General features: G+C 54.2%; 1 protein-coding gene across 1 annotated transcript in view; it reads right to left on the bottom strand.

Moving 5' to 3' along the window:
- Positions 1–1,059: 1,059 nt before the first annotated feature.
- LOC122394358 (eukaryotic translation initiation factor 4E-binding protein 1-like) overlaps positions 1,060–12,017 on the bottom strand; it is a 35,847-nt gene continuing 24,889 nt past the window's right edge. The window contains exons 2-3 of the mRNA XM_043391192.1: positions 2,633–2,827; positions 1,060–2,238 (exon numbers count right to left, since the gene is read on the bottom strand). Of these exons, the coding sequence (XP_043247127.1) occupies positions 2,204–2,238; positions 2,633–2,827 (230 nt within the window). The 3' untranslated portion in view covers positions 1,060–2,203. The remainder of the gene's footprint in view (positions 2,239–2,632; positions 2,828–12,017) is intronic.

Raw genomic sequence — 12,017 nt, 5'->3', positions numbered from 1 at the left:
TCCCGCTGCTCTCTGATCACACACAGACGGTGGTGTACTGTGTCCCGCTGCTCTCTGATCACACACAGACGGTGGTGTACTGTGTCCCGCTGCTCTCTGATCACACACAGACGGCGGTGTACTGTGTCCCGCTGCTCTCTGATCACACACAGACGGCGGTGTCCCGCCGCTCTCTGATCACACACAGACGGCGGTGTACTGTGTCCCGCTGCTCTCTGATCACACACAGACGGCGGTGTCCCGCTGCTCTCTGATCACACACAGACGGTGGTGTACTGTGTCCCGCCGCTCTCTGATCACACACAGACGGCGGTGTACTGTGTCCCGCTGCTCTCTGATCACACACAGACGGCGGTGTCCCGCCGCTCTCTGATCACACACAGACGGCGGTGTACTGTGTCCCGCTGCTCTCTGATCACACACAGACGGCGGTGTACTGTGTCCCGCTGCTCTCTGATCACACACAGACGGTGGTGTACTGTGTCCCGCTGCTCTCTGATCACACACAGACGGTGGTGTACTGTGTCCCGCTGCTCTCTGATCACACACAGACGGTGGTGTACTGTGTCCCGCTGCTCTCTGATCACACACAGACGGTGGTGTACTGTGTCCCGCTGCTCTCTGATCACACACAGACGGCGGTGTACTATGTCCCGCTGCTCTCTGATCACACACAGACGGTGGTGTACTGTGTCCCGCTGCTCTCTGATCACACACAGACGGTGGTGTACTGTGTCCCGCTGCTCTCTGATCACACACAGACGGCGGTGTACTATGTCCCGCTGCTCTCTGATCACACACAGACGGTGGTGTACTGTGTCCCGCCGCTCTCTGATCACACACAGACGGTGGTGTACTGTGTCCCGCTACTCTCTGATCACACACAGACGGTGGTGTACTGTGTCCCGCTGCTCTCTGATCACACACAGACGGCGGTGTACTATGTCCCGCTGCTCTCTGATCACACACAGACGGTGGTGTACTGTGTCCCGCCGCTCTCTGATCACACACAGACGGTGGTGTACTGTGTCCCGCTGCTCTCTGATCACACACAGACGGTGGTGTACTGTGCGCCCGGCGCCTGTATTTCCGACACAAACTGCGCGGTCAGTTGCGCTGCGCCAAACTGCACACTATGGGCGATCAGCCCGCACAGACACACTATAACCCACCGCAGGCGGCCAGAGAGACAGACACCGAGACGGCGCCCCGGCCGCCCACACCACCCTCGCCCCCTCCCGCACTGGCCGGGGACGGCTCGGGGTGGTCACCCGCAGCGGCCGGCTGCCGCGCTGCGACAGCGACGTCACTGGGCGTTTGAGGTCGGTCGCCAGCTGAGTGCTGGAGCGCCTGTCAGAAGCTGAGAGGTCGGCTTCAGCTCTAGCCAGGCGACGAGGACGAGCGCAGGGCAACAGAGGCGCACGCACAAACCATACCACACCGGTACAGACCGGACAAAACCAGTACAAACCAGCCGTGACCAGTACAGCGCAGACCATACCGGTACAAACCGACAGAAACCTGCACTGACCCGACCATAGCAGCAGAAGCCGGCAGACTGGACTGCACCAGCACCATCCGGATCTAACTGGTACGGCGCGATCGGCACCCAAACAAGGACCAGCCAAACCAAAGGAAATGCCGCAACACATGCTCACAAAGAGAAACCGAGCGGCGCCTAGCGCGGAAGACTGTCTAAAACTGACTGACATTGTGTAAAACGTCACCAAACGGCGGCGGATCGGACTGTTAGAGTTCCCGGGACCTCGCGGAGGCCCGGCGCTGTCACTGAGGCTCCTACACCCGCCGGCAGAGTCCGCACTGCAGGGAGGAGAAACGCAACGGAACTGAACGCTCACTGAACTGCTGTCACGGCCGCGGTCAAACGTCAACAAGGCGATACAGACGGACGGGCCCGCCCCCGGCTGTCCCATTGCATTTGGCATCGGCGCCCCGGTCAGCGGCGGAAGGCACCACGACCCGGGCCCGGGCCGGGTCCGGACCCGGTCCCGCGCCGGGTCCGGACGCCGCCAATTTACAGCTGAATCACAGGCGGTCCGCGGCGGCGCCCATTTGTGCCGAGAGCGGACCGCCGCTCCCAGTGTCACCTGTCGGCGGCGGCCGCAGGTGTAGGTTGCCGCCGGCGCTCACAGGTGGCGCTGTCGGCGGTGCAGCGCCGCCCTCCGTGGCCGGTCGGGGGAGATTACATGTCCATCTCGAACTGCGGATCGTCCCCGTCTGAAAACGAGCGGAGTGTCAGAGACGCCGGCACTGACCACATCTCACTACTCAGATGCACCGTGTCGATTGGTCGCGAGTCAGTAGTACCCGCGCCGGTACAGGTGTCACAGACACCTGGAGTTACCAGGGCACGGGACACTGAACGAACGACTCGCGGTGATAACAAGTGGTCTGCAGCTGTTACGCAGCCATCTTTAGTAAACAGGGAAATAGAAAACCTTCCGACAACATGCGACAATCTCACAGCCAATCTGCCAGAACCGACCCACTGAAAGTCGTAGAACTAAAACATCACCAATGAAAATCATCGACACTCGCCCCCTCCCTTTCCCCGGACTTTTTATCTCCCCATTCCTCGTCACAGTACCACCTCCACCCCTCGCTCGCCCACCGTTCTTGTCGGCCGGCGCGGCGTGCTCGGTGCCCTCGTGAGCGGGCGACCGGTGGCCGGCGGCGCCCGGCGCCGCACCGTCCGCCGGCAGCTTGGTCACGCCCGGCACGTGCGCCATGGCGGCCGGAGGCGTGCGCGCCAGCGGCGAGTCGCGCAGCGCCTTCAGGAACTGGCCCGTGTACACGATACGCGTACCTGGCGAACAAAGTACACCATTAGTGGGGGTACATCTACACCAGTACACCGTCATATTTACACCAGTACTACTTCACACAGACAGAGGACATCTAATTCTACACCGGTACACGGTACGGGTACATGACAGAGGGAGGAACCCCGCCAGGGGGCATATTTACATCAGTTAACGGTGTACACAATATATGGGTACCTTCATGGCGGGGGTACCCCGTTAGTAGTATAATTACACCAATATACGGGGTACATGATTCGAGCATTAACGGAGGGGAGTACACCGTCAGAGGGGTATATCAACACTAGTACACGGGCCACGGTGTAAACGATACACGGGTGGAGTAGAGTGCGCCGTTCGAGTGCGTACACTGAGAAAATTTAAAAACGGGGTGGGGTGTTTTTGCAGTGTATGATGAGTGTCAGACACTTTTAAATGTGTACTGTGACACTTATTACAGTGTCATGAAGCCTGTCATACACGGTTAAAGGTTTAGACACCCTCAAAAACTCCCTTGGGTATGCAGAATAACCACTTACCCATGGGTAAGTGGTTACCATGGGTAACCACCATGGGGTATGGGTACCCATGGGTAAGTGGTTATTCTGCATACCCAAGGGAGTTTTTAAGGGTGTCTAAACCTTTAACCGTGTATGACAGGCTTCATGACACTGTAATAAGTGTTACAGTACACATTTAAAAGTGTCTGACACTCATCATACACTGCAAAAACACCCCACCCCGTTTTTAAATTTTCTCAGTGTATATCGACAGCAGTACAAGGGGTACACGATACTGATCCCTGGCTGGGGGGAGAACGCCGTAAGAGGGGGTATTCTACACTAATAAACGGGGTACATAATAAGGGTGTTCCTGGTATAAGAGTACACCGTTAGAAAGATTATACTTGCACAATGTGCAGGGTACACGATTCGGTTATCTGTCTGTGGGGGTACACCATCAAACGGGGTAAAACTTAACTGACACCAGTGCAGTCAGCCTAGCACACCGCAGTATTTGCAATAGCACAGTCAGACGCGGTACATTTGCACCGGTACACGCAGTAAGCGATCAGGGTACCTGGCGGAGATGACAACGCCGTCAGACGGAGAGTAGGGTAGACCGGGGCAAGTCGCCCCGCCGAGGTAAAACGCCTCACCGATGTTTCTCGGAACTGGCAAGGTTCTGGGGAAACATCCTCTCTTCTATAAAACGTGCACTATACGATCATTATATGAGCAGACTGGAAATAAATTGTGATGACTCTTTAGGGAGATATAGCCAAAAATGTGTTTTTGGAGTGATTTTTATGTTTTGTTGTCAGATTATGCATCATGGCGTTCTTTTATCGTCCACATCAGGTTAACGACTTTTATGCATTTTGAACAACTATTGTCTAACGCTTATAATGCCGGGTTGGTTCGTGTTAAATTATGTCTTCCTGGAGTGCAAGGCGTTGTTCTCTGACCGCACTACGTGATGGGGTAAAACGCCCCAGTAGGTCGCGGGGCAAAAAGCCCCATGGGGCGTTTTACCTCATGTGTTGTTCGGACTACCCACTTCCTAATATTCGGTAGCTGGCGAACGGTATGTTTCTATGCATTTACATGTACTTTTCTCAGCAACTGGATGACAAAGGATGTATTTTGTTAACATTTGCATTGCAATAATTTATTATTTTGCCTTATGAGGCAGGTGAAAAACCTGCTCATACAATAGTGTCGTAGCTGAACACCTGATAGGATGGAATGTGCTAACTTCAGTGCCATGCCTCCCAAGGTCTAACGGACCTTTCATATAAGATTTAGTCAACTAGCATGCTTAATCTTTAATCTAGAGTATGGGGCTTCTTGCCCCAGGCCGTGGGGCGTTTTGCCCTGGGGTTGGGGCAAAACGCCCTATTTGCAGTTGGTTCACAAACCACTTCCTAGCTGGGAGTCCGATCATAAGTGAATGAATTTGAGGGGTGGAATTTAAAGTAAAATGTCCAAAGAACGCATTGAGCACAAATTTGGCCTTCCAGGTCATGTGGGACAAAAGTTATGTAGCAAAATAAATTATCTGGGGCGTCTTGCCCCAGGCTACCCTACACCATCAGAGGGGCATATTTAAACCACTACAGGGGTAACTGGTGGAAAGAAGACATCTTTACACATGGCACACTTTACCAATTTACCGTCAGAAGGCGTATATTATGACCCCCGGGTCACACGATACGGTATCTGACGGATGGAAGTACACCGTTACACAGCGCATGCTTCACCAGGCCACTGTCAGAAGGAGTAAATTTACACCAGTGCAGGGAATACACGATACACGTAAGCGGAGAGGAGTACACCGTCAGACGGATAACTCTGCGCTGTCAGGGTCAGGTACACGAGGGAATATACAAACAAGGTCGACAACCGTCGATACCACTGCCAGCTGAGGCCGATACCAGATATACAATCAGAGGCCGCCACTCGGAGACCGCGGGTACAGACAAACCACCCGGCTGACCTCGAACGGAAAGAGGGCACGAGACTACTGACACTGCGTACTTACTGACGGCAAATACACTGAGAGTGTGACACTAACATTGGACGGGTAGTAGTAAATAAAACCGCAGTCCGACCGACCGCACAACAATGGCGGCCTCTGTGAACTACCAAGGACGGTAGGATAGGAGAAAAGTATATCATGAATGAAGGAAACATAGACCACCGATCATGCTTCAAGACTTCTATAATGCACCGCAGCATCTCGAGCCTTATTAATTGGGAATTCAGGCACACACCCAGGAGCATCTGCAGGTATTCCAAAAGCACCAGCGCTCAGAGTTTGGTTAGGAGCGAGGCAGAATGCACAAAGACCGCATCTATCCACTGCCTGCCTGGGTACTGGGTAGCCCTGTCCCCAGCACCCACGGGTTCGGCATCCCCACCACCCGGCCACAGAGAGTAGGGACTACGTCAGCACGCTGGGAGCCCATGGACCGTTGGCCGCTGAGCCGAGCCGGCAGCGACCTCTGACCCCCTCCCCCCCCGCCGGCGGGGGGGGGGGGGCAGGGGGCGCTCCTATCAACACGCGCCGTCACAGCGCCTGCCAAGGCCGCCGCGGGGGCTGACTGCAGGCCAATGACCCCCTCCGGCCGGCTGCAGGGTGCGCCGCGGATATCACCCGTAATGGCACGCACAGATACGGGGAGCGTGATTTCACAGAGGCGCCCTCGGATGAGCCAGAAGATTGTATCCAGGCGGAGGGTGATATAAAATACATCACATCAAAATTCGCATTCGCGTTATAACTACGGAAGCACAACATTGTGTATATTTGAAAATGCGTTACGGTGACCTTCCACGCTACGGTGACCGAATAATGATATACATCTATATTAAAGTCAGGGTTGCTCAATGCCGGAACAATGGCCCGCAGAATGTTCAGTAAATGTCTGGCATGGGGACAGCTGCTACTGCGGATCTCACAGTAAATGGCTGGTAGAAGCAGTAGCTGCCACTGCGTGTGTCTGGTAGAAGCAGTAGCTGCCACTGCGTATGTCTGGTAGAAGCAGTAGCTGCCACTGCGTATGTCTGGTAGAAGCAGTAGCTGCCACTGCGTATGTCTGGTAGAAGCAGTAGCTGCCACTGCATATGTCTGGTAGAAGCAGTAGCTACTAGCTGCCACTGCATATGTCTGGTAGAAGCAGTAGCTACTAGCTGCCACTGCGTATGTCTGGTAGAAGCAGTAGCTACTAGCTGCCACTGCGTATGTCTGGTAGAAGCAGTAGCTACTAGCTACCACTGCGTATGTCTGATAGAAGCAGTAGCCACCGCCGCGGATGCCGGCGCTCGCCGAAGCGCCTCGGCCAGCGGGTCAGCGGGCGACTCCAGTGGGGGAAACTGTGGTCAGCGGGCGACTCCAGTGGGGGAAACTGTGGTCAGCGGGCGACTAGGCCACGCAGACCGCAAAACTCCGCTGTGGCAGGCGCGGTACAAGTACAATGTCCGCTGTCCCAGGCGCAGTACAAGTACAATGTCCGCAGTCCAAGGCGCGGTATAAGTACGATGTGTGCAGTCCGCAGTTCCAGGCGCGGTACGAGTACGATGTGTTCTGAACATCAGCCTCCTTATCTCACAGGCCTGGGGAGTCAGTACTCAGTTACCATCTCTGTCCCCTATAGCGTTCACCCTTTTTCAGGGAATGTGGCTGGTTTAGCGAGGGAGCCAGCTATGACACAGCTGCCAGAGTGTTACCCGGGTGACCGAGGACACAGCCGGGGGGACCGATTCCGGCGACCTGCAGAGTGACACGGGGGCGATAACCTTCTATGTTTTATCCAGATTCATCCCGCTCGGTCATATCTTGTCCTCTCCGACTCATTGAGCGGACTCCAGTCCTTGACACAATTCTATCCACTTGACCCCCTCGTACAGGAGATTCTTCTCCGTTTGACGGCTCTCGACCGAGAGGGTACCTCAGTGACTTTTTGCTGGATTCCCAGCCATGTTGGTATAGCTGGCAATGAGCGGGCGGACCGTGCTGCGAACCATGCGGCGCGGCAGCCCTGCTCCCGCCGGTTCCCTCTACCGGCCAGGGACTTTTTCCCTACGGTGAGCTCATTCTTCCGCGGAAAGTGGCAGGAGGCTTGGAGCAAATGTCAGACAAACAAGCTGCTACGCATCAAACCGGGTTTGGCAACCTGGCTGTCTGCGTCACGCAAGTCGCGTCGAGAGGAGGTCATCCTCTGTCGGCTTCGCACAGGACACACTTTCGGTACCCATGGACACCTTATTGGCGTCGGCCCAAGACCTGTTTGTGCGAGATGTGGCGACAGACTTTCCGTCCGACACGTTTTTCTGGAGTGTCCAAGACTGGAAGCTGAGCGGCTGAAGTTTCTGGGCCTGCGCGGAGCCCAACTTTCTTTGAGAGCAGTCTTAGGTGACGAGTCCTCTTTGCTTGACTCTTCTCGCCTCTTTTCGTTTATTGCGGCCTCTGGCCTTCAGGTGATTTTTAACGCCCGACACTGAGGAAGTCAAATAAGAAATGGGCGCGATATAGCCTCGCAGCTGGTGCGCCCTGTCACTCCAAATCATCATCATCAATGAGCGGGCGGACCGTGCTGCGAACCATGCGGCGCGGCAGCCCTGCTCCCGCCGGTTCCCTCTACCGGCCAGGGACTTTTTCCCTACGGTGAGCTCATTCTTCCGCGGAAAGTGGCAGGAGGCTTGGAGCAAATGTCAGACAAACAAGCTGCTACGCATCAAACCGGGTTTGGCAACCTGGCTGTCTGCGTCACGCAAGTCGCGTCGAGAGGAGGTCATCCTCTGTCGGCTTCGCACAGGACACACTTTCGGTACCCATGGACACCTTATTGGCGTCGGCCCAAGACCTGTTTGTGCGAGATGTGGCGACAGACTTTCCGTCCGACACGTTTTTCTGGAGTGTCCAAGACTGGAAGCTGAGCGGCTGAAGTTTCTGGGCCTGCGCGGAGCCCAACTTTCTTTGAGAGCAGTCTTAGGTGACGAGTCCTCTTTGCTTGACTCTTCTCGCCTCTTTTCGTTTATTGCGGCCTCTGGCCTTCAGGTGATTTTTAACGCCCGACACTGAGGAAGTCAAATAAGAAATGGGCGCGATATAGCCTCGCAGCTGGTGCGCCCTGTCACTCCAAATCATCATCATCATCACCGGCGACCCAGAGTGACACGGGGGCGATTCCGGCGACCTGCAGAGTGACACGGGGGCGATTCCGCGGAGCCGCGCGGCTGAAGCGGCAGCGGGGGCCGTTCGGCTGGCAGACGAGTGAGAGTACACTGTAAAAAATATTGACGAGCTATGTGTCAAAACAAGGGTCTCGAAACAGTCACCAGGTTGTCAATGCTTCCGGTACCTACCACTTGACTAGTTACCGCTTAGTTAGCTTACAGGCTGAGAACTATCCAGATCGTTATGATCCGGTATTGTAATGATACCCTAGGTGTACCTTTGTTTTGAAGTGCTGAATTAACTATTAAGGTTGTTTGACGTTTGTTTTCGCCTCAATCCGAAACGAGGAAGACCCTCATCAAATTATTAGGTGAAAACCAGCCTCAGGATGATCAAAATACTAGGGGTAGTTTTGTCATAGTAATCTGTGAAGGGTGAGGAACAAGCCGTAGCAATGCACTCGTCACTAAACCAGCCTGAGATTATTCGCCAGGTAGCTGCTGCGTTTCCCTACTTGCTGAATCATGTTTGCAACTTTCCATTTCCAGACACTTTTTACGGCAAATAAATTGTTGGGTTATTTGGATGGTGAATGACAATTTTATTTCTATAAGTCAATACATTTGTATTTCCGATTGCCCTAAAACCTTTTTTTTAATCGTTTGCGGTAGGTTTTTATTGTTCGCAATAAAGTTGCGCACCTGTGAAACCTTCACTTAATGCGTTCCCGGCTTCCCGGCGCCAGTTGCGCTGTGCCGTGCCGCGTTCGGTCGGGGGTGCGCGCGTCTGTGAAGTGCGAGTGTTTATCACTGGGCAAACCTGTATCGTTTCCATTTGTGCAGTGTCTAGTTATGAAGAATTGCTTGCCGATATATGACCTGCAATGATCGACGTTCTGATTCAATAACTTGCCATAAGCCATTATTCTCAACCAAATCGCGCAGAGACGTTTGCAAAGTTGCGAGGGGGGGGGGGGACAAGAGCGATTTTAAATGAATGCTCTCCATGCAGTGCAATAGGACTTAGGTTTAATTTTTCGAAAGTTGTGGAGCCGCCCCCGGTGTCCGGCCTGGCCAACTCTCTCAAGAACCGACAGCTAACGGAACACTGAAGTTTCACTACGACGATTTCCGCCAAAGTTATGAAGAAAAGGCAAGTGCAAGAAGCACAAAACTTCTCTTGGTAATCAAAACTTAGGTTTGGCAAATTCCAAACCCTAAGTCACTACAACTGTGGATATAAATAAGCTGGTTATTGACGGCCAAGCTCTGGCCAATCTGAGGTTCAGACCTATCATCAAGTTCATGAGGCAGCTGCGGTTGGGCGGCTCACGGGCTCCACTGCATAGGCTCAGACAGGTACTCTACAAAATGTCTTCTGTGTTCTTAGGTTCAGATCTATCGATAGGTATGTGCATGCTTCTGATTCGATTGATAACTGTAAACGGGCGCTGGAAGTGAAAGGTTCGCTTGATATACGAAAGGTGCATTGCAAGAAAGCACATTATTTCAGAAATACACTTTCATTTTATCTTGAGCGTTTTTGGAATGGGCCGGATGAATTCGTCATCAAACTGGTAAAGGATTTCATTTGAAGACAACCGATATTTAATAATATGATGGTCTTCAAACGAATTCGCTGGCAAATTCGATGACTGGATTGGGCGGCGTAGGATCTGCTGGTCATCTGACTATGGGTTGATTAGGGCCTAGTTGGGCCCCTAGTTTTGACCTAGTTTGAGCTTCATTCGTTAAGTAGGAACAAGACGATGCTTCTTTTGAACATCGTCACTAAACAAGCCGCCCTCGTTTTGACATTGTTTTTCGTTATTATTGTTACTAGGTACTTTGTTATCATACACAGCATTAACGAGGACCTGCTTCTAAAACAAGGCAGACACACTCCAGCTATTTTTGGGACGTGGTAAAAACTAACCGACACCTGGTAACTGTCATCTGACGAACACAAAACAAGCCAGGGGCTCGCAGCGTGTGTCAAAAGTAGGATGCAAAACTAGTCTGTACCCCCGACATTTAGCGTTGCGAATCATTTGACGAGGGGCTAGTCAATATTTTTTTACAGTGTACACCCCCATCACAGCAGCTGGCTACGAGGCAGTGGCCGCGGCCGACGACTCGAGTCAGATCTGAGTCAGCCCCGACCCCGGCTCTGAGCTCCGCCGGCGCGGGCGGGGCGCCGGACAGCAGGCCCCACCTGCAGCCCCCGACCCCAGCGCGGGCGGGGCGCCGGACAGCAGGCCCCACCTGCAGCCCCCGACCCCAGCGCGGGCGGGGCGCCGGACAGCCGGCGGCACCAGCAGCCCCCGACCCAGCAGAAGTCGTGCAGTGGGCGAATCGCAGATTCATAGTCAAACATATACAATCACTATCTACCTAAATTATCTGATGATGACGTCACATGGTGATTTGTTACGGATCAGCTGACCATGAACCACGCTCACACGCAGACACAGTCACAATGACTCAACAGTGTTATCTGTCACTGTGGCGGTGTGGAACCGTCGCCCATTTGTTGGCAAGATCCAGTTTTCCGCAACAGAGTAGAAAACGAAACAACTGGAACGAGGACCGGTAACGACCACATTTCATGAGGCGGGCGACATTTCTGTAACGCTTGATGTCGATTCTGGCGGCACATATCAAGAGCCCTGCCGCACCGGCCAGGGTTGGGGACCACCGCCGGGCGAGGGTTGAGGACCTCTGCGAACAGCTGGCCGCTGACAGGAGTCGGGGGGGGGAGGGGGGGGGGGGAGGAATCTACGCAGCAGGTTCCCACGTGGCCCGCCGCCGCCGCTCGGCCGCTGTGAGCCGGCGCCGAGATCCCTCCGTCGGTCGGCGCCGCGCCGACCGACTGACAGACCTGGTTCAGCGGCGCCACTATTTCTGTACGCTCTGAATGGATGTAATAGCACCCACGATGAAAACGATTTCATAAAACTGCACACCCTCGTAGCTCAGTGTCACACTATTTCAAATGTTTTTCGTTTCTATCTATGTACGCATTCGGCAGTGACCTTGAATGAAGATCCCACCCTGCCGAATCCCATGGAAGACAGCGACGGTAGCTAGTCACCCAGAGGGAAGGGACCACGCTCCCGGGACCTGCCCACCGTGCCGCCCGGGGGCGGGGGGTGCGCGCGGTGACACGGCGGCGGCGGCGAGTCGAGTCCCGCGCGCGGTGACGCCGGCGCGGACCATGGTGTCAGGTCATGGTGGATACGCGGAATACCATGCAGAAGCGCGCGCCGCCACCCGCAGCGTGACAGCCGACATGAAATGAAATCATATTCTCACGGCCCGCTCCATGGGAACAGTAAGTGTGGGCCAGAGGTGGGCATCGCTACCGAAATTTGGAAACCGCTACCGCTACCTTCCGCAACCTAAGATACCCAAAGCGCAATCGCAACTCCGAAACTATTTTGCAGATCGTAAAACCGCAACTCGCAACTCCGCAACTCCGCAACTCCGCTACCAACCTCTATTAGGTTCCTAT

Source organism: Amphibalanus amphitrite, unplaced genomic scaffold (assembly GCF_019059575.1).
Source record: "Amphibalanus amphitrite isolate SeventyFive unplaced genomic scaffold, NRLGWU_Aamphi_draft 000587F_arrow, whole genome shotgun sequence".
NCBI lineage: Eukaryota > Metazoa > Arthropoda > Thecostraca > Balanomorpha > Balanidae > Amphibalanus > Amphibalanus amphitrite.
Note: the sequence above shows the minus strand (reverse complement) of the source record. Positions and strands in the feature narration are given on the sequence as shown.